The 21993-nt window shown below is 37.0% G+C and overlaps 1 protein-coding gene across 1 annotated transcript in view; it reads left to right on the forward strand.

The window, feature by feature from the left end:
• Positions 1-21993, forward strand: part of PREX2 (phosphatidylinositol-3,4,5-trisphosphate dependent Rac exchange factor 2) — a 169154-nt gene that overhangs the window by 37152 nt on the left and 110009 nt on the right. Inside the window, exons 2-7 of the mRNA XM_058832482.1 lie at positions 7307-7378; positions 7454-7576; positions 9478-9582; positions 12321-12422; positions 14144-14305; positions 21736-21869. Of these exons, the coding sequence (XP_058688465.1) occupies positions 7307-7378; positions 7454-7576; positions 9478-9582; positions 12321-12422; positions 14144-14305; positions 21736-21869 (698 nt within the window). The remainder of the gene's footprint in view (positions 1-7306; positions 7379-7453; positions 7577-9477; positions 9583-12320; positions 12423-14143; positions 14306-21735; positions 21870-21993) is intronic.

Consider the following 21993-nt stretch of genomic DNA (forward strand, 5'->3'; position numbering starts at 1 on the left):
TCTTGTTTGGTCAGTTTGTTGCAATCCCATCAGACTGTTCTGAAATTCACAGGGGTCGCCAGGCCAAACTCTTTTTTTGCCTTCCAGAATCTCTCTTGGTGTTGCTGAGACTGGAATGTAACCTGTTTGTATTTTTAATGGGATAAAGGCTTGGTTAGCAGCAACCCATGTTACATAGAATACTCGCCAAAAATATTAGACAAACTGCCTTCTGTTTATCTTGCAGGTGGGGGTACATCACTTATGCTGATATACGGTCTTTTACTGAAGCTCTGGTTAAGCTACATTTTAATTAAGCAAAAATTTAGGTGGTTTTCTAGAATTTTTCTGTATTTGGCATCAGATGACAGCAGCATATGTGAGCCAGCCAGACATCCAGCCTCTGGTTTGGTGAGATTTGGAATGATCTCAGCTGTGAGTACCTCTGTCGTTACTCATCAACCAAACTTGTGCGGACCAGCAAGTGCACAGCCAGTCCTCAGAAGAACAGATTCCCAAAATAAGGATGCTAGATAAGGGTGACAGGATTCTTGACATCTGGGAAGAAAAGGAATAGATGTCTTCTGAACTGGGCCAGGAAAAGGTTGTACTAAATCTTTTTGAGAATGGCTTCAGTGCAAGGAAGAGGGTGGAGACATCGGACATCCTGCCTGGCTGTGTGGAACTGGACTTTAGCTATAAATCTCTTACTTTCATCTGCAATGGAGATGAAAGGAAAGAAGGGATCAGAAGTGAAAGCTCAGGTGATTTTAGAGGTGGGGAACATGAGTTTAGGGCCACTTCCTCATCAAAGCAGGGAACTGACTTAAAAGTTTCCCAAGGCATGAAAGAAAGAACAAGATGTCCAGCGAAAAGTTGAAAAATGTTGTCAGTGACCACAAAATGCAGAAAAGGTGTCTGATATACAGAAGAGAATGAGGAAAGGTTTTTTGCTCTACTCTTAGAAGCTTTCTGATATAATAGAGAAAAAAAAATTATACGTGATGGAGAATGGGTTAAGACTACCCCAAAATATGTCATCATATAATCATGTATGAGAAGATTATGAAGATACATATTTTTTCAAAGCAGTAAAATCTGTATGTGTGTGTGTACTTATGAATTTATGTTTACTTTAAGGAAAGAAGTCAGGGATGCTCTTTCAGACAGACTGATGCCCCTTAGGATCAGATGAATGGAGAAGTGGATCGTTTGGTAGGTTGTGAAAAGAAATTATCTCTAGACTGGAAAACATTGCAGATGTTGTCCATCTATTCCCTCTGTACTTACAGGCATCAGAATATGAAGCCAGCTTTCAAAGTAGCTCTAGGTACAGCAGGGAGAAAGAATGTATCTGACCTTGGCTGATGCTCTTGCTGCTGGTTGTGATTCATCCAGTCCTGCAGGCAAGATGGGAGAAACAGGTGGTGCCTCAGCTGGTGAATCACTGGAGAGAGAAGAAGAGTCTTTTGTTCAGTAGCAGAAGCCAGCCTGAGCAGCTACTGCCACTGCTGCTGGCACAGGTTAATGGGAAGAGGAGGGTAAGAACACAGTGTTTGCCACAGCTGCTGCTGCTGCTGGAGTCTTCTCTATTGATTTTTGTGTTTTTCCTCCTTGTGGCAAAATCAAACAAAAGTGTTTCAACAAAACTGGCTTGGTGTTCTTCTGGGACTTGGAATCTGATGTGCATTAATTATAGTGTGCAAAACTGCTGTGCTAAATACTACCTCGATGCCTGTGAACTAAATTAGCCACAACAGGCTAGTCAGCTATGGTAGAGAGCAGGTTTTTTTGCAAGGATAGATCTTCATGTTCTCTCTAGGATAATTTGGAATATTGTGAAAAGACCAAAATATTTTCCACCATCCAGATGCCTCTAGTTACACTAAGAATGTAAAGTATTTCATATTTGCATTTCTAAATTTGTGAAGATGAGGTTATTATCATAGACACAAAAAGGTTGTATAAAGATATAAACATTTCCTTATAGTGGGTCCCTTTATAGGATTTTGTCTTCGAAACTGTGCAAAATAAAATGGTATTCAATTTTAATGTCCATAACAACTAGCTAGCTTTACTCAGAAGGCTTTATGATAGGTTGGGCACTTCACTCGAACTGCTTTTCCTAAAGTGAAAATGTGCAGGAAGTTACCTTATTAAAAATACATGTTTTTGCAGTTCACCTTGGTTTTGTTTATGACAGTGTAGATTTAAGGGTAGAAACACTGTTAAATGAATTCTGAGGGGGAAAATAAGTAACTATTTAATTTGGTTTTTGTTTTTTCAGATAAAACCCAGTATTTATTTATAGGCTTAATCCTAAGTAGGATTATTACTTTCAGAAAGACAGTTACATATCTTTTGTGATCCAGGAGCTCTGACATAATTTCTGGACTTTTTATCTGTAAAGAAGGCGAAAATTCTGCCCTGGGAGTCTTCTGCAGGCAGACCTCTTTGTTTTCCCTGATTTCATTCCAGATGTCAGAGAAGTCGTTTGTGCTGTTGGCAGCCCCTTGTGCTATCTGTAGCAGTGGTAGGTTTTTGTTTTTGTTCTTTTTCAACAACACACAGAGCAACTATCAAGAAGAAAACTCCACCAAACAACAAACAATGCAACTCTTATTTTGATCAGACCATAAGTCAAAATCCCTGTAACAGGAACCCAGTGTCTGTTCTCTGTAAAAAAATGCTGCTTCACAAAATGGCAGCTGATCAGCAGACAGGCAAAAACATTAGTGTTTATATGTCATAATGAACAAATTCCTTTATAATTCTTTGAATTTGGATTTTCAGCAATTTATGGTTAATATTCATGCCCATTGCTTTCTGTATTGTGTTACTGCAATGTCAGGCAAAGGGTAAAAGAATTAGAGTAGGGAATAGTACAGAAAGAATGAAACAGTTTGCAGGTAATATGAACAAAGTGTGTAATTAGCTTCATTGCTATTATTAGCATGGAATCATCTCCAAATGGTTCTTTACCACATTTCTCAAAGGTAGAGGTGAATATGCCACCATGGTAGTGGGACCCTGAGTAACAGCCAAAAATAGAGACGTTTTTATGCTCCCAATAGGACCTGAATGGAGTCAGGGAACATTAGCACTAAACTGTTATCTTATATATTTCTTATGTAGTTGTTCCCCTATTCCAAAGGACTTAGTTGGAACCCCATATTTTGGTCTGCAAGTTTGTTAGACTTGTAAAGATCATAAAATTTCTTACAATGTGACTCTCCATATTTAGAATTTCATCTGCATTTTGGGGCATTTCTTCTCCAAAGCAGATATTCAGTGATCTTGCAGACGCTTTCATGTTAATAAAGTTTCCAGAAGGATGCTTTAGAAAATTTATGTTTGTAATTTGAATGCCAAGCTTTATGGAGGCAGGAGTTGTGGCACTCTGAGTGACTCAAGAATATTCCTAGAGTGACAGAGTTTTCCATAAACAGTTCTAAAACCTGACAAACAAGGCTGGGAGTTGTTTTTTAATGTGGGTAAAAAGCATCCTTCTTTATGTTTGCTTTTCATTTGGTCTTTGAAATTCAGACTGCTCTTTATGGTACCAAGCCAAGTTGCTGCTCTGAAGTGTTGTGTGGAGATCTCTTAAAAGAAAAATCATCAATAGTCCAGCTGACAGAGAGTGCCAGGAATCACTGCTGTGCTGCAGGGTTAAACCCCTGTACTATAGCAAGGTGGATAAAATGCTGGTGGCACAAGGTGAAAATCTAGAGAATTACAATCTGTTTTTACCATATGTCTTTGCTGTTATTTGAGAAAATTAAGAACTGAAAGGAAGCTAAGGGAAACTCTGGCATCCGCTCGAAAAGCTTTGAGAATGTTGAGGATCCCTTTCTAGGTGACATTGCTCTGGGATCCTGCAGTGCTGTAACAGAGATATTTGTTATTCTCTGTGTTTGATGTAATGCTGTGAAACTTCTACTCTAATGTGGATGAATATTGAAGTAACTTCAGCAACATGTAATGTATATTCCAGTAAACACACATGAGTCATGATTTACTGACATGTATGTTTGATGAAATTTTAGTAAGTTTGAAATGATTTTACACTTTGGTTATTTTTATTGGTTTTTTGCTTTTTTGTAAGCATGGGAATCATGTATGACAATTGATTCCTACAGCTGTTTGATCAGTCCAGGAGCAGGATCTATTCTATTGTTGCCTTGCAATTTGCTTTGCTTCTTATATAACGTGGTGCTCAGTAACGAGTGTGGACTTGGAGTCTCATTCTTGAAGTAATGGTAAAAGTTTTAGAGGGAACTCAGTGCTATTTCAGAGGAGTTCCAGACTGCTTTGCTTGTTTTTTTATTTCTTGTTTTTATGTGGTCATTTCTTTAGTGAATTGTAAATTGGCTGAGATGTCTATTTTACTTTCATATTTTTTACAGGTGTGTTTTTTCTATGGTTAATTAGAGTTTATGCAGTATGTTTTCAAAAGCTTACATATATATTTTTTTCCATTAACTAAAGAGCTAACAGCTCCTGAGTAGTGTTTGTCCATCCTTATATATTTTCTTTTTAAAGTCTGCAATTTCTGTGCTGGCATCCTCCTTACATTTGTTTCTACAAACTATCTGCTTTTTCTCTGTCTACTAATTTTTGAAGAAATGCTCATGATTGTCCTCAGTTGATGCTTAAAAAATTCTGGAGATTTTTTGAGTAGTCAGCCCTCTCTGAGACCTGTGTGTTTATATAAGTTCAGAGACATTAGTCTTTTCATAGTTTCAGTGCTGGATTGAGGTTATTTTACACTGTTAAAAAAAGCAATTACTTCATCCTCTTGCCTGATGATGGCTGTCCACTCTCCCTAGAAAAGTACTAGTTCAGAGATGTTGTGTGTGTGGAGTCTGTGGCGTCTCTGTGCTCCAGGAAGGGAGTTGATAAGGGGATTTATGTCCTGGAAACCTGGGTTTCATCAATACTTTGCATTATTCACTCCACAATGGGTCCCACAAGGGATCAGCCTTGGAGGTAGACACATCCGTCTCTACCTGCACTCCCCTGAACTCTCTTAGCACTACTCTTCTAGAAAATGTGAGATTATTCCAATTGTTTTGCAACATGTGAAGTTTGTAGAACTTCATGTAGGTGCTCGAAAAATTCAAATGGTCACATGCATTGATTTTTGAGACACAGCATTATAATTTTTTCCAGGAAGCAAATCTGCATTGATAGGAAGAACAATGGAATGCTGAGAAACCTGGTTTAGTGGAAAGCGTCCCTATTGGGACTAGATGGTTTTTAAGGTCCCTTGCAATCCATGGGCCCTTCTGTGATTCCATGATGCTGTGAACAGGTGGCAAATCTTAGGAAAAAAACAGCCTCATGACTACACTATCCCTGCAAAATGAGTACAGCAAAATATTACAGGGGCTTACAAGAAGCTGCAGGAAGGGACTGAAGTTGTCCCGATCAACCTTAATTAGTGATTTGTGTCTGGGTTCTGCAAAAGTTTAGATTTTAGTGGATTTATTTTCTGATAACCTCTGCAGATGTGATGTCTGGGACATTGCTGCTTGGACAATTGTTTATTGCAGCTGATATATTCTCTTCTTGACCTCATGACTCCCATCTAAGTGTCTTGAGTCACTTGGGAATAACTAATGCCTCAGCTCTCAGTTCCTTCTTAGTTTCACCATCAGCCAACTTAATGTTCACCTTCCTTCACAGTTACAGGAAATGAAGGTCTTTTGTGATAACAGAAGTGGAGATGAGCAGTATGTTTGGTCTATGGGGAAATAATGTGAACAGAGAGAAATTACAGATAGTAAAACTAGATGTGAGTTTCAGAGGTAGTTCTTAGAATTATTTTTTTCTCTTAGATTCTAAAGCATATTTAATGGTGTTTCATAGTTTAGTGAAAACTTCCAAAATTTAACTGAGTCATGTAGGCTTTCTCTCTTTGTGGGATTGGTTGTGCAGATAATGCATGCAGCAAATTTGTCATAACCCCTGGGGATATTCGTAGTGAGGAATGATGTAAAAAGGGCTGTCGTCCACCATCAGTTAACTGCTGCAAATGAGTTAATGGCATTTTTTTAGCACCAGTAAAACATTAAAAAGAAAGCACAAATAGTCAGGAAAAAGACAGGTTTAATGAACTAGAAAATCTACATCGTTGTAGAGAGTGATAGGAAACATACAGCGTGCTGGCAGTATTCCAAACCTAATTCAGTTTATGTCCTGGATAACTAGATTTGACTCTTCAGTAATAAAAATGTGTAATGCCAGTTACGTAGTGCTCTTCATCAGAGAAAGGAGCATTGCTTGGGAATGAAAATGTTTCAGTCCCAGCAGAGGGCAAAAAGGCTTGCTGTGACTGCTATCTTTCCACACAGGGGTTATTTATGGCCCCTTTTATGGAATTTGTGCCACGCCAGAATTTAGATGAGCTCATGTACAGTGTACAATGCACAGTGACTTGGAGCTAAATCGTTATGAAAGACATGACATTTGTGCACTTGTGGTGCCAGGTTTTAATGACTGAAGAATATGCATGTCTGTGTGAAGAATTATCAATGCAAGATTTTAGTCTACAGTGTGTAGATATTTTTTAGAATGTATCAATATCTTTGTAATGAGATGAATTAATAAAAAATTAATTCTGTTCTTTGTACTTGAGATATTATTTCTTTAGGAATTGCTGTACACAACTTCTTTTTGTGTCCAGTTCTTGAATGTAAAATAAAAGAAAACTTACAATTTTGGTATTTCATTGGTGGTATTACTAACTTCTCATTTGATCCCTGGGGACTGGGTTCTTGGGGAGGGAAGAAGGAAGAGTTTTCATTAAGAAAAACCAGGTGCAGTTGACTGTTGTTTAAGCCAATTTAATTTACAATAAGTTTGATTATTAATATATCGGAAATCTGACTTTTGGTTGCTATGGTAAAAGTCACATGAAATAATAATATCTCCCAATTAGTTTAATTTGGAAATTAGCAACCTATTTTGGATTGTCTTGTGTTCAAATTGTAAAGTAATAGAGTGAGATTTTGAAAATTAATACATTTTCCTCTTGCTTGTTTATAATATGAGTGCAGGATGGAAGTGGTACTTCAGAGAATGTTCAGTTTCTCAGCTTCATTAATATTTTACTCTTTTTAACACTATGTAGATAGGTTTTCCTACAATGTTAGAATAATAGGGCTACTGAATTATTTATAAATAAAGTGCTTGTTTTAGATTCTGAATAATATTCTGATGTGGCTCTATATCTAGTTTGGGAAACAAATTAAAGCATAACATGCCAGAAGTTGTTCAAGTCTTCCTGAAATAACTTTTTCCTTATTTGTCTTGTTTCATGCAGGCTTTTCTTCACCGAATGATCCAGTGTGCTGCAGCCAAAGTGGATAAAAATGTCACAGAAGAAACAGTTAAGGTTAGTCCCTTAATTGAATTTTTCTTCTTTTTTTGTATCTGATATTTTGCTTATGTATGTTTTATTCTTTTGCAGATGTTGTTTTCAAATATTGAAGATATTCTTGCAGTTCACAAAAACTTCCTGTCCCTTGTGGAGGATTGTTTACAGCCAGAACCTAATGCACAGCATGAAGTTGGAACCTGCTTTCTGAATTATGTATGAAATTTTTTATTTCAGACTTTTTTTCATATCTTTCTTTTATTTTTTGCCTTTATTAATTACTGTTATGATGATAAGTGTGCATAGTCATGAAGCCTAAATATGACTTGATTGCGTAATGAAGAGTACTTTGAAGTTCATCTCTTGGTTATTGTCATGTCTGGGGAAAAAAAAATATTAAAAAAAAAATAGATGGGATGAGAGTGAAGAATGAACATAATAAATGACAAACTTCTGTTATTTCATAATTTTCATATTTACCAAATTATCTCAGGCTGACCAACTGAGCCTTGCTACTTGGGTGAAGCTGTGCCTGTGTGTTAGGCAGAGGTACAAGGTTGCTTGCAACAACAAGAGTAGTACTATCTTTTTATTCCCCTTTAGTGCAAAAAGATGAATATTTAGTGAAGAATTGTATATACTGGATAAAATGTCCATGGTTCTGGATTGTGAAGGTATTTTATTTCCAATAACTGCAGTACTCCCACAAGTCTGTTTACATATCCTGTAGTAGTTGCTATCTAGGAGTATTATTTTTCCTGTTGGAGCAAAACAAGGATGTCACTGTTACAGAGCTTTGCAAAATGAGGGCAAATTAGTTTACTTTCAGTTGTAGACCTAACCAAAGGTCTAGGTTTCATTCTTAGAAATTCATGGTTAGAATCCCATTTGTTTGTTAAGTCTTTGATTATTCATTGTGGCAGGAGAAATCTATTAATTGATAGTGGAAACAATTTACAGAAGTTGAGTAACATCAGTTTTTAACTCCGCAGAAAAATGGATCATATTTGAAACCAAGTGTTAGACAAATTGGGTAATAATGTAAATAAATCAGCTACTCATTTTGCATTTTCTTCATATATGTTTTTGTCCTGTATGTTTGTGGTATTTCAAGCTCTGAAATATTTCAGCAAAACCTTAGAAAGTTCATCAAAGGCAAATGTAAGGTCTTGCATCTGGGAAAACATAATCCAGAAGTACAGCACAGGCTGGGATCTACCTAGCTGGGGATCAGCTCTGTGTAAGGGGACCTCAATGTCCTGGTGGACAATCATCTCATTATGAGTGAACAGTGTGCCCCTGAGACAAAAAAAAATAAAGCCAAGAGCATGCTGGGTTGCATCAGTAAGGGTATCACCCGCAGAGATAAAGACATTATCACTGTCTGCTCAGCACTTGTTAGGCCACAGCTGAAATTCTGTGTTCAGTTGTGGTCCCTGCTATACAAAAGAGGTGTGGATAGTCTGGACAGGTTTGAGACAAGCACCACAAGGATGATCCTGGGAAGTGTTCCATGTGGCTTCCTGAAAGAATTGGGTTGGTTCAGACTTGAGAAAAGAAGGCTTAAATGGGACTTTATCACTATGTTCCAGTATTTAAAGGGTGACTGCAACGATGGAGATTCCCATTTTATAGAACCACATGGATAATATGAGGGTACAATTGTACAATAATTGGTACAAGTTTCTCCTGGGGAAATTCCAATAGGACACCATAAAAAAAAATTCAGTGAGAACAATCAGCCATTGAAATAATCTCCCCAGGGAAGCGATGGATTTGTCAACATTGGACACATTTAAGATTCCACTGGACAGGGTTCTGGGCCATCTTGTCTAGACCATGCTTTTGCCAAGAAAGGTTGGACCAGATGGTCCTTGAGCTCCCTTTCAACCTTGTTTTCTATGAATCTGTGTTTGAAATTCCCAAGTGGTGCTCCCAGACTGTTCATAATTTGAGGCTAGACCTCAAATAATAAATGTATGAAGAAGAGCTGAGTTTCCAGAATGAAGGCTATATTAGCTATTCAGCTTTGCAAAGTGTTCATTCCATGTTTTATTAATTAAAGAAAAAAAATCAAAATGACAAGTGCAAAACAATGTTTCTCTTTGTTTCTGCAGAAAGAGAAATTCCGTATCTATGATGAATACTGTAGCAACCACGAGAAGGCACAGAAAGTTCTTCTTGACCTGAACAAAATAAGAACAGTGCGGACGTTTCTTTTGGTAAATAAACTTAGAACTGGTGTTTTAACTTCATATTTTTTGACAGACCAGTGAATTTTCAGCACTGTCACCTCCACCGTGTAACAAATACAAGCACCCCTGTAAGTGATCAGTAAACTGTTTTAGCTGGGGTCGGTGTTCCCAGAGGAAGGAGGTGTATAAATCATATTTTCACTGCTGTGCTTGGATCTGTGGATAATACAGCATTAGGCAGAGTGTCTTGAACATTCTGGGCAGGAGACAAAGGTGTGAATCTCTAGAAAGGATGAAGAATAGGATAAAATAGATGAGGTAAGACAGGGAAAGAAGTTGCAGAAAGGAATTGAAGGACTCAGCAGAACTTCTGAAGGGGGAGGTCCATGTTCTGGTACTGTAGCCAGCACTGTTGTAGACAGAAAATATTTTGTGATCTATGGATCATAGAATAACCATTCTAATCTTAGACACTGACTTAATCTAAGTTGAAAGAAACAGCTCCACAAATAGTCTTTCACTTTATAAGACAAGTAAGGTGGGATTTGAAAATGTTAAGTGTGATAGTCCTTGTGGTTTTTCAACAGCAAAACCAATTTCCATGTAAATATTGAGTTTGCAAATAGTTGACTTTAGTTGTTAAAAACAGGATTCAGTGTGGAATGATTTTTGTGCTTCCTCCATGGAAATTTGTAGCCTACTATATTGGAGCTTAAATACCTGAGGAGGTGTCCATGGATACGCTATCAAATTTTGGGGCAATCAGATTTGGTGAGTGTGTTTTGGGACTGGAGACCAAATTACCCTATCAGCAAAGCATCACAGATGTGTTTGAGGAAAAAAAGATTCTGCCAATGCTGATAGTATCACAAGTCTTATTTAATTTTATTAATTATTTTTAGCATGCAGTAGGGTTTCACCACTGCTGTTGACAGAGCTCTTGCTGAAGTCCTATTGCAGCTCACTGACGGTTTGAAAGATACCAGATCTGACTCCCCAGCTGCACTTACTTACAGCCAAGTTAATGTGCAGTGTGGGAATTTTATTGTGGGAAATTCTGTGTGACATGAGGCACCATCCACCTTTTTGCTAAGAATCTCTTATACAGAAATGGTTATTCAAAGTTAAAAACTGCTTCAGAGTTGTCCTATTTTCTCTTAGTGGTTGAAACAGAATCCTTCACCTCCCAGACTGAGGAGCTTCATACACATGGTTCTTGTATTGGAAGCAGCATGGCCATACTCAACAGGAAAGAGTGAATGCTGACTACAGAGGCAAAAAGCAAAATACTCTGTAGAAAGATTGCAGAGATCTTGTTTTGTGACGAAGAAAGCCAAGTGTGCCATTGTGGCAGTTCATGATGTGTCAGTGTTACGTGCTCTGGGGCACATGCAGAGGGCTTTCTCATCTGGTTTGGGTTCCTCATAGTTTTGGGGCATGTCTGTAGGATTCAGTAGCAGCAGTCTAACCTAGAGAGCAAGACATAAGACTGTATGATTTGAAAGCACAGTCAAAGCCTTCCAGGCACACCAGAGGGTTCAGGTCATTAAAGCTGTGGTTATCTATAAATAACTGGGAGAAGAAACCAGAAGTTTTGAGCCTTTGAGTATAGATGCAATTGTTATAATAACTATGCTCTGGATTGCCATTATCTTACTTTGTCTTTATCAGTAAAGCTTTTGTGTTGGCAGGTTAAGTGAAATCCTTTAGGATGAAAAATCCTTTAGGATAAAACAGAAGCTGGTAAAGCATGAGTACAAAGACTTAAGAGTGGGTGTGGAGATCCCCATAGCAGTGCTGGTTGTAGGATACGTGTGGGGTTGCCACCCAGTTGTGCAGCCTCTGTTCCATCAACAATGTGTCTGCATCCAGATCTGTGGCCTGTGTTGACATCTCATCTGGCTGTCTTAAACTGCTTTTGTTTAGTGTCCTCAGTTTAGACAACTTGATCTTTGAAGCTGAGATTATCTCATACCATTGCATCACAATTCCTTCTGATCTCTCCATAAAATAATTGTCACCATTACTTTTGGTCTTTAGGTACTTACACTTTAATTCCAGCTATTCCAAATATTTGCTGTGATGTCCTTTGTGTCTTTTCTTATCCCCAAAAGTCCTTACTCTTTTCTCTCTCTCAGCTGCTTTTATGTGGCACTTCCACCCAATGTTTAATTTACTCTCTACTTCCATAATTAGATGTCTTGTTGAAACTTTTTAATACCCTTTTGTCTATGACTAAAGGATATTTTATTCATTGCACATCAAATTTAAATATAGGACCATGAAAACAGAACATGTTTTTTTTTGAGGTGTGTATTAGGATGGCCATGTGCAAACATTCAAACCATCTTTGATACTACTTAATGCTGGACACACTTTTTAGAAACAACAACAGCTATAGTGGTCTCCCTGAAATATTTTTATTTCTGTTTGTTGAAGTCTAAAAGCATATTTTGAGCATTTTATTTACTTTTAGTTTCAAACTTTAAGAAAAAGTCCTCTTCATCAAGCTGGATAAAGAAGGTGCTTAAATGAGAAGCCTGCATTCTGCCTTTGTGCCTTCCTTGTCATGTGTGATAGCCTGTGCATGTGTTCAAGACTGTACTTTTGACACTCTTGCAAACCTCCCTCCTTACACTGAAATATATATATTTACAGTTTCTGTGTATTGTAACCAAACTCTGCTGTGTACCTATGCCCTTGTCTTCATTTCTGATAATTTTCTTGGGATTTTTCAATAATTTGTGAACCTGTTCCCACTGCAGAATTGCATGCTTCTTGGGGGACGCAAGAACACAGATGTACCCCTGGAGGGATACCTAGTGACTCCAATACAGAGAATATGCAAGTATCCCCTTCTTTTGAAGGTACTTACAAGTTTTTTATTGAGGACTTTATACTTCCTATATAAAACTGGTTGCTAAGCATGTTTCTGAACTCCAGGAACAATCTTTCTACGCAGTGAATTATCTCTTTATTAAGATATTGGAGCCAGCCTTGCTCTCATTAAAGCTGGTGGCAAGTCTTCTGACATCGGTATTAAAAGAACTGAGGAGCTTGGCTGGATCGAGATGATTAGCTCTGTTCTGCTTGTACTTGTAAGGTTGCCTCTCCATTGTTGGACAGAAGTGAGCCATTTGGGAGACTTTAATGAGTCTAATTTCAGCTGGGTTTAATCATCCCCTTGCTTAAAATGCTTGGGATAGAAGAGTTTGTTGATGACATACTTTGATGATGCTAATTTACCATCAACAAATAGAAAATGAAAAGTATTAATGGATTTTTTTCCACAAGAAAAACTGTGGAGTAAGAATAAGGTGTTGTAAATGGTTTTATGTACAATTATATGTTAATTTTTATCATATTGTGACAACTTAAATAAATTTTAAATGTTAATGTGGTGATCAACATTAGATATTCTAACCTCTGAATTTGTAATTTACCGTGTTAGGAAATAAAATACAAGAAAATAAGTATTTTAAGAAAATCATTGCTTAACAAATTAAGGTCTTGTATTGCTTATTGTTCCAAACTCTGGGAGGAAAACCAGAGCTGATTCTTCTCCAAAAGCTACCTGAAAAATGATTATTGAACAGTATTTTTCACAATGCATGTGTGAGTTTTGATCTGCAAGATTGCTAGTTGTGAGGCATATGACATAAAAAATAATCTAAAAAGAAACAGCTTAGAATAAAAGTTTTTAAAACAAATTAAAAATATAATCATTGCAATGAGGCGTGAGTCAGCCCAGATAGCTGTGACTTTACAGTTCCCTTGGTCTATTTTGAAATTATTTTACCATTCTATTTTTGAAGGGCATACAGATAAAACAGGGAAAAATGACTAATGAATTACATTAGAGCAATGAAACAAATATATTAAGAAAATTTAAGTGCAGGGTGTGGTGGCAGCAGGGTTAGAGCTTTGCTGAAGGCTGTTCTCAGTCAGCCCAGCTGTTAATGGGTAGCTGGTAGCTTGAAATAGGAAGTCTCAAACAAATGCTGGTGACTCCACTTTTGTTTATCAGCATGGCTGCCAGTTCCATCTGAAATCAGTGAGTCACCTAAGTATTGTTCAGTGCTTTGCTGCATTGCACGAGGTTAAACAATAGTGTGGAGCTAAAGAAATGTGTTTTCTGCCCTGATTTGCAGGAAAGGCAGGTGCTAATTTTGCCATGAGTGAACTACTGTTTTTTTAAGCAGAATTGTTATACTTGCTCTTGAACGGTTGTATCCTGCAGAATATAATAAACAAACAAACCTAAACCCCAAAGCTTAACATGAGGAAACGCTGGAGGAGAAAGTAGCTGAAATAAAAACTTGTTCCTAAATCATGATGATTATTTATTGTTAGCAATTAGTTACTCTTGAGTTTTAGTGTCCTACTAGGACACAATTTTAGGAGGGTTACTACTTTTCTGCTTAGGAAAAGAGAAGACTGGCTACTTTATTTTTGTATGCTGGTTTGGTCTTAGACTCCTGTAATGGAGACCTTTAGAGATCAAAGACTGTTTTCTTTTTTGCTTTTATTTTCTTTGGTTTTTTTTTTTTTTTTCTCTTTTTTTCCCCCTTTTTCTATGTCTAAATAGGAATTACTGAAGCGGACTCCAAGGAAGCACAGTGACTATGCAGCTCTAATGGAAGCTCTCCAGGCCATGAAAGCTGTCTGTTCCAACATAAATGAGGCCAAGAGACAAATGGAAAAATTAGAATTTTTGGAAGAATGGCAGTCTCATGTTGAAGGATGGGAGGTACTGTCAAAAGATTTGTTGCTTTCTGTATTGAGGAGGGAGTAATAGTTTTCAACAAGTATGTATTGCACTGTTTTTCTGATCCTGAGATTATGTCAAGTCCACAGTTCTGTGAAATCACAGCTTTTGAGGTCTTTTGACATCCTGAGGTTCTGTCAAGTCCACAGTTCTGTGAAATCACAGCTTTTGAGTTCTACTCTGTAAATTAAATTGTCCATGACTGAGCAATGCTGTATGAAATAGCAGACTTCAAGGGAGGATAGTTATTTAGCATTTGTATTAACATGTATCTGTGCACACAGACACATCTATAAACCCTAATTTAAATGCTGATTTTATTTTACTGCTGTCTATTCTGGCCTAGCAGTACTTTGTCTGGTTGAAAAAAGGTTTTGTTTATTATTGCTTAAGCATTGAGTCTATAAGTTTTTGTCAGCTTGTTGGTAGACTCTTAATATTGGGTGAGCTAAACTAATTTAAACATATTCATTTGTTTAAATCTGTGTGAGATTTTTGGGGCTTTTAAATGGTTTGCAAATGGAAGGATTTTAGTGTTCCCACCAGGTTTTTTGAAGTAACCATAGATCTGGTTCTGAGTTAGAATTTTAAGTAGTAACCAGCAGAGCCACCCTTTCTGAAAGAAAACAAGATCAAGCAGTTGTAGCACCAAAATCTTTCTTTTGAATTATTCTGAGCACTATAATTAGTTCATATGGAAAGACAGGTGCAGATAAGAGTGTATCTTTAAATTGCCTTGGGTGTTTTGTGTTGACGTGTCTGAGCTGACTGTACTGAGGTGGAAGGCAAACACAAGTGAAGTTTCAATGAAAGAAATATAAAGCAGTGTAACCATATTCAAAGTTCACTTTAAAAAAACAAAAAGACACAGGTTTTTTTTAAGAGGAAGATTTCAACATGGAAGCAGTCCTTTGCTTTTTTGAATACTTTGCTCAAATATATTAAATATATTGCTCAAATATGCTTCTTCTCTCCCTGATAAAGCTGCTTAAGAACTGGAGGAAGTGATTTTATCTCTTTAAGCTTTGTGGAAGGCTTGCAGACTGGGAGATGTAGCCAGAAAGATATGTTTGTTGCATGCTAGTCAGGTAGTGAAAGATCTCAGTCTATATAGTGGAAAATTTCCGTTGCACGGTGTCAAGAAAAGAAAGGGTTAGGGATGTGGGTGGGACACTGAAGCAAAGAAAGCCTCAAGACAGACTTGCCTGAACTCTGAGCTCCCCACAAAGTCTGACAAAAAACAATTAGAACTTTGACTAGAGTGGACAACTTTTAAGTAGCTATTTGTAGTAATAGGTAAAAAAGCAGAAATAAGAAATAGTTTCTACATGGCTCTGTTCCCTCCCTACACCTCCTGATTTTACTGTACCTGCTGTTTCTTGAACTTTGCTGTGCCTAAGGATGTGCTCTGGTTCTGCTGTAGTGGATTTAGCTTTCCCCTGTCATCCAGAAGGATTCAGCAGGACAAGCCACTGTCTGAAAGGAGCACAGATCTGAACAAAGACCCCCCCTAAATACTACTCATGACACCACATAATTATTTCCTGTATGCTCCATGTGAAATCTCCTGATCAGTGGACTTTTGCAAACTTTTGCTTTGTTGTTAATTGAGTAGTGTGGGAAGACTTGGTTCATTCTAAATGTGGGTTAAGTGACTAATTTTACTTTTATCAAAATTCTTCATGTTTCTTCAGTGCATTGTGTGATTTGAAATGTTTCACTTCAGGTATTTTTTTCCTTGTGTAGCAGCATTTTCAAAAGTGATTTTCCATTTTTGGTAAATCATCTCATCCTGGAGCTCAGCACACTGTATTGTTTTGGTAAAGGATAGTCACTATGAAATACCACTAAAATTCACTGTGCATCATCAGAAGGAATTTTAGCAAGTAGAAAAGTGATTGAATTCCTGGTCCATGTTCAGACAAAATTTTCTACACTTATTTGTAACCCTCTGAAATAAAAAAATCCAAAACAAATGCCATTGTATTGTTTATGGGATTTTAGGAAAGAAAGGAGTAATATAAAGTAAAATTCTAAATGATCAAATTGAGAGGAGGTCTAGTTGATGTCATGTCACTTAAGAGCTGCTTCTTTAGGTGAAAATGTATTTCTTCTTGTAATTAGCTTGAAGTTGCTGTCATCAACAATAATTTGGGAAGGTTAGTGTCTCTAAACATCTAAATGCATTGGAAATATTTGTGTGATAACCTCATGATAGAAGCAAGTCAAGTGCCGAATACTTTATGGCAAGGAAATTTGCTAAATAATCCTTATTGCCTATCACCACTTTATTCCTTCTATTATTTTTAACTTTTCAATTAAATTATCTACTGCACTACAGTGATTAAAATTCTTCTACTTGCCTCCAATGTCTGAGTCATAGATATTTGTCAAATCCTTCTTAATGAACACACTCAAGTATAAAGTTACAGTATTATTAACTCAATGCATTATTAGTCATATAAGTTGGTTGAGAACTTACTGTTCTCAAACCTCTATCCCTGAATAGGGAATCCACTTTCCTGCATTAAGTTTCTTCTGAATTCTTGGTGCAACATCTGGTAGGAAGTGCGGTTGCTTTTGGAAATGTGTGAATGGGCAAAGGTAACAATAAAGAAGGAATGATAGCAGTATGGACATATACATTTGAAACAGACTTATTCTCCCTGTGCACAGAATGTATTCTCTACTCTGTAACCAAGTAATTTCCCGCTAACCTTGGTGGGTTATTTTCTTGTGGGGTTTTTTTTCACCTTCTCTCTTCCTAGATTTCATTTTAGGATTTCACCTGTGCTTGAACTCTTTCAGAGTGCCATTGTCTTAAAACAGAATGTTTCCAGTAGAGTTATGTGGTGTTTATTATATTTTAGCTGATCAGGTTTGATATCAAATGTCAACCACAGGGTGCGCAATCTGGCAAAATTGCCTTGATCTTAACATGTACGTCTTTTTCAGAAATAAAAAAAAACTAAGGTTAGTTCTTGAAATGGTAAGAATTCCAGAGCAAGTATATGAGCTAACAGTATTTTGAAGGATTCCCGACAACTACAAAAAAAATGTTCCTGAATGCAATGTTTGAGGGTGGATTTAATTAAATAAACATCTGGTTTTCTGCAATGCTGAAAATAAAGAGGCAAACTTGTTGGAGATTTCCTTCCAGAAGGAAATGCTTAGCACATTGCTTGGCCCCAACTAGAAGGAAAGGGAAAAAAATAAAGACTATTTTTAGAATCTGATCAAAGCATGACTTGAATTCCTATACTTAAGTGTCATAAAATGAAACTTGTGTTTATTATGATAAAAATACAGATTCATGGAAAAATGGAACATCTGTTTCAAGAAAGATGATTTTGAATATAATGACTTTCTCAGTCAATTTCCTACGTGGTTAAATTTATTGGCCTAAATTCAGAACTTGTGTAGGTGTCTGTCTCAATTGGAGAATGGCTCAGCAGCTGAAGGAGTTTCTCAGTAAAATTTGTGTGCATGTCTCAGTGAGAGAAGAAAAACAAAAACTGTTGCATTTTTTGTAAGCTGGAGGCTAAACAACCCAATCTGAGTCATAGGCCGACTTAGTGACAGTAGCATGGGGTATTCTGTTCCTTTCCATTCCAACATACCAGGTAATATTTTATCGATTTCTGTCTTAAACTCTGGAATTTCTAGCCCTTCCATGTTTTATTTGTTCCCTATGTCCATATGCAAGTACAGAAGAATAAGTTCTGACTTTTACCACTGTTAACTTACTTGCCAATGACTCAGTACAGTCAAACCTCTGTACTTGACAGAAGTTTTCCCAGAATATGCAGATAAGTACCTTATTTTTGTAAAAAAAAATACCAACCAATGCTGCTTTTTGTTTCAAGGTAATAAAAGTAATTTTTTTAATGTCAAAGAGGGATATATAATGAAATGAGGATGAGGGAGGTTTTGTTTTAAATTTCTTGTGTATAGTCTTTCTCCTTGAAGTCCTTTTATTTTTCTATATGGTCATAGTAGCCCACATTTCAGGCCTCTCACCTGAGCTCTTTCCTTAGAATCATTGGTGTCAAAGGTTATCAGAAGCCATTTATACCTAAGTGGCCTGCAGGCTCCGAGACTTTACGGGATTTTAATTTCCATACCAGCTATCCTCAAAAGGCACAGAGTATTTGGTTGGGGCGCTACCCACAGAAGAGGATTGCTGTACAGTCTTTAGTGACCCAGTAGGACAGATGGAGGCAGAACTAGAACTAGATTCTAGATATATATATAGAACTAGAACTAGATATAAGCCTGCTTTGCAGGTAGTTTCCCCCTCAACTGAATAATTTATATGATTTGTTGGAAGATGATTAAAATAGGTTTGTTTCTACAATACATGGCATTTTTAAATTGACAGATTACAAAAATGCTGGTTTCACTGAAAATAGCATGTGATTTCTACTTGCAAGTACTGTAAATATACAGAAGCATGAATAGCATAGTAGTAGTGATTTTACATTTAGGTTGAGCAACTCTATCATCTCCTCTTACAAGCACTGAGTTTAAATGTCTGTGAAAACTTTGAAATAGCAAATTGCTTTTCAAGTTCAAGTTGCTCATATTGGAAATCCCTGTGGTAGTTTCAGTGCACACACTTAATGAAAAGATGTTTGTGACAGAAGGTTTTGGTAATACTGGTTCAAAAATATTGTAGGTAGTGTAGTTCAGTTTTAGCTGTGCAGCAGAAAGTCTCACCTGCTTCTTGGATGTGAGTGACCCCTCATATGATACTGCAGAATTGAGCCTTCCCCCATGAGGGGGACAGCTTGTAGCTGGATAAGGGAATTTTCCTACTGGGCTGGATATCAACTGTAGCTTGGTGTTCCTGCTGAGAGCCCATGGGAAGGTTTAAGGTATAGCTCCACCCTTCATAAAAACTTGTTATGGTTGTCAGCCCTTTGAATTGCATGGTAGATATGGCAGTGCTTGTGTGTGTTTTCTGCTTTGTCCTTCCTCAGGCATGTTTTTCATCTCTAATATGCCCTTCCATTTTTCTCCCTTTCAGCTCCAAAGTCTAGGAACAGGCAAATCCTGAGTATTACATGGGCAGGGGAGTGACGGGATTTTTCTGCAGTAGCAGTGTTATGTAGGACAGCAAAATGTGACTTCTGATCTTGTTTTCTTATTCTCTTGGACTTCAGCAAATAGAACAGCACTAACAAAATTCACTGACCTCTGATCACACCAGCATGGATTGTGATCTTGTCAGAAGGTGTCTGAGAAGTGACATTAACACTGTTCAGTCTTTGGATGAAATGTCTCAGAGGGAAAAAAAAAAGTATCTTTAGAACCTTGTTTTCATCATCTAGCAATATATTTTAGAAAGGGAAGAAAATTAGGAGGATAACATTACCAAAGGGTAGTAATGTGAGACAGATAATCCTCACTGCCATAGTCACACTGAACTTGAATCGTGAATGAGGCAATTGTAAGTAAGTCAGGTAGCCTGAATTATATATACTTAAAATATGTATTAAATGTGTTAGTTTATGACAGGATGCTGGCACAGTAGCAGATTTTGTTAGGACTGTTGGGAAAAGGTTGTGTTTTTCTATACTGAAAATGAAATTCTTCAATAGGAAAAGACAAAGTTTCATATAAAATCCTTTCTATGAAAAAAATCCCATCCTTTTTTAGAAAGCTGAAACTTCTTGTAAAATTCTGAAGCTTTAGGCTGATATTTTTTGGCTTCCTCACAAAAAACTACTGTTTTTCTGCAAAGTTGAAGTTTTGTGTAAAAACAAACTAAGACCCTTAGAAAGTATCTAAAAGTATCTTTTACAATGCAAATTGTTAGTAAGTACTATTCCAGCAAATATGAAACACAGAATAAGATATTGTTTACTCTTTAATACACAAAAACAATGAAATGGAAAAAAGTGACCTGTTTTTCTGCAGTTATGGTCAACAAGCATTACACACAGCCCTAATTTATGCCTAATTTATATCACTGAGTGCACTTTTAAATGTTTCAATGTTCAATTTTGAATAAAACTGTAAAATTAGTATGCTGGTACTGATGCTGTCTTAGAAGGGAAATATGTTGTAGTGGCTGTAGGTGACATTCATCTTTAGCTTGTTTGATCACTTGATCCTGAAAGGAACTGGGGTGGTTAGTTAATACAGATCTGAAGTGGCTTTACTTAGAGACCTGGACTGTGTTCCAGCGTGATGGTTGTGCAATCTCATCTCTGTAAACATACTGCATTCTCCTTAGGACAGTCTGAGCTATTGCTCAATATTCACAGCTGTGACATACAAAGGATGAGCAGTAGGATGAAGAACTGTGAGAGCAGAACGCGTGATCGCTTCTTGGCTCTTAATTGAATCCATTTTTCTTTGGACTACTGTGGTTAGATCAAGAAGAGGAAGTAACTGCTGCTGTCGCATGCTGAAACCATTCAGAACATGTGTAGATGACAGGAGAGTCCTGGCTTTTGCTGGTTTTCCAAGTTGACTTTGACTCCCTCAAGTCAGGAAACTCGTCAGACCCTGGGTGTATGCTTGGTGCAGCCAGCACAATAGATAATTATCAATAGGATTGCATGTCTGGGTGGACATGCACGTGGACAGCAGCTGTGTCCCACAGGAGCATGATTTTTCAGACTAGCAAAATTCACCTCAGAATTTAAGGTAGGCTTTCTTGCGAGATAAATTTCTCTTTACAAGGCATAGAAGTGCTGCAAATTTTTCATGTAACTTTTTTTTTAAAAAAATATTTTCCTTGGTTAAAGTTGCTTCTCTTACATTAACTTTTATGAAAATGCCTGATGCCTTTTCCCATGAATCTGTCTTGAAGCAAAAATGAGGCATGGGAAATTTCATCCCAAACATCTAAACCTCACCAAAATTCTGATGTCTTTGGAGTAGGTTAGGAGGAAGTATACTAGACAATTCCAGCTGCACATACCACTCTTAGTTTTGCCCAAGTTTTATGTCTTGCTGGTTTTTAATTTTTGTTTTTGTGCTTAGTTTAATCTAGTGTAGAAGTATCTACCCTTAGTGATGTTCAAGTCACAGGTTGCTTCAGCTTTCAATTTTATCATGGCATAGATTATGTCTTGTAAATTCCCCATTTTCAGACATTTCTGTATAAAGTTGCTGAGGATAGGAGTTATTGGATAAAGTTGGCCTGATTTTCAGGAGACATTTTTGCACAAAAGTAATATAGTTTGGAAACTTTTTGTGATTAAACTATTCACAAAGCTGGTGTTAAGCATTATTACAGATAATTACATAATTACAATGCAATAAATTACCATGACTTGTTTTTTCAGTCTTTCCAGAGAATCATTATGCTTGTGAGTTTGTATAAGAAACTTTTCCTTAGTTGATGCAAAGTACTTCAGTTCTCACTAAAAGAGTAATCTCTTTCTGCTCAATTTTAGGGGTCCAACATCACAGACACGTGTACAGAAATGCTGCGAAGTGGACTACTACTGAAAATTTCAGCAGGAAATATCCAAGAGAGGATATTTTTTCTGTTTGATAATCTTCTGGTCTACTGCAAAAAAAAGCACAGGTAAATGATTACTTTCAAAAATAAGGTGTTTTTCTCACATCAGTAGTACTGATCATGAGTATGCTGTTCTATGGGAACCACAGCATAAAAGTTTGCATTTAAACTTATCAACCAAAGAGAATTG

The sequence above is a fragment of the Poecile atricapillus genome, chromosome 2 (genome assembly GCF_030490865.1).
Source record: "Poecile atricapillus isolate bPoeAtr1 chromosome 2, bPoeAtr1.hap1, whole genome shotgun sequence".
NCBI classification, from domain to species: Eukaryota; Metazoa; Chordata; class Aves; order Passeriformes; family Paridae; genus Poecile; species Poecile atricapillus.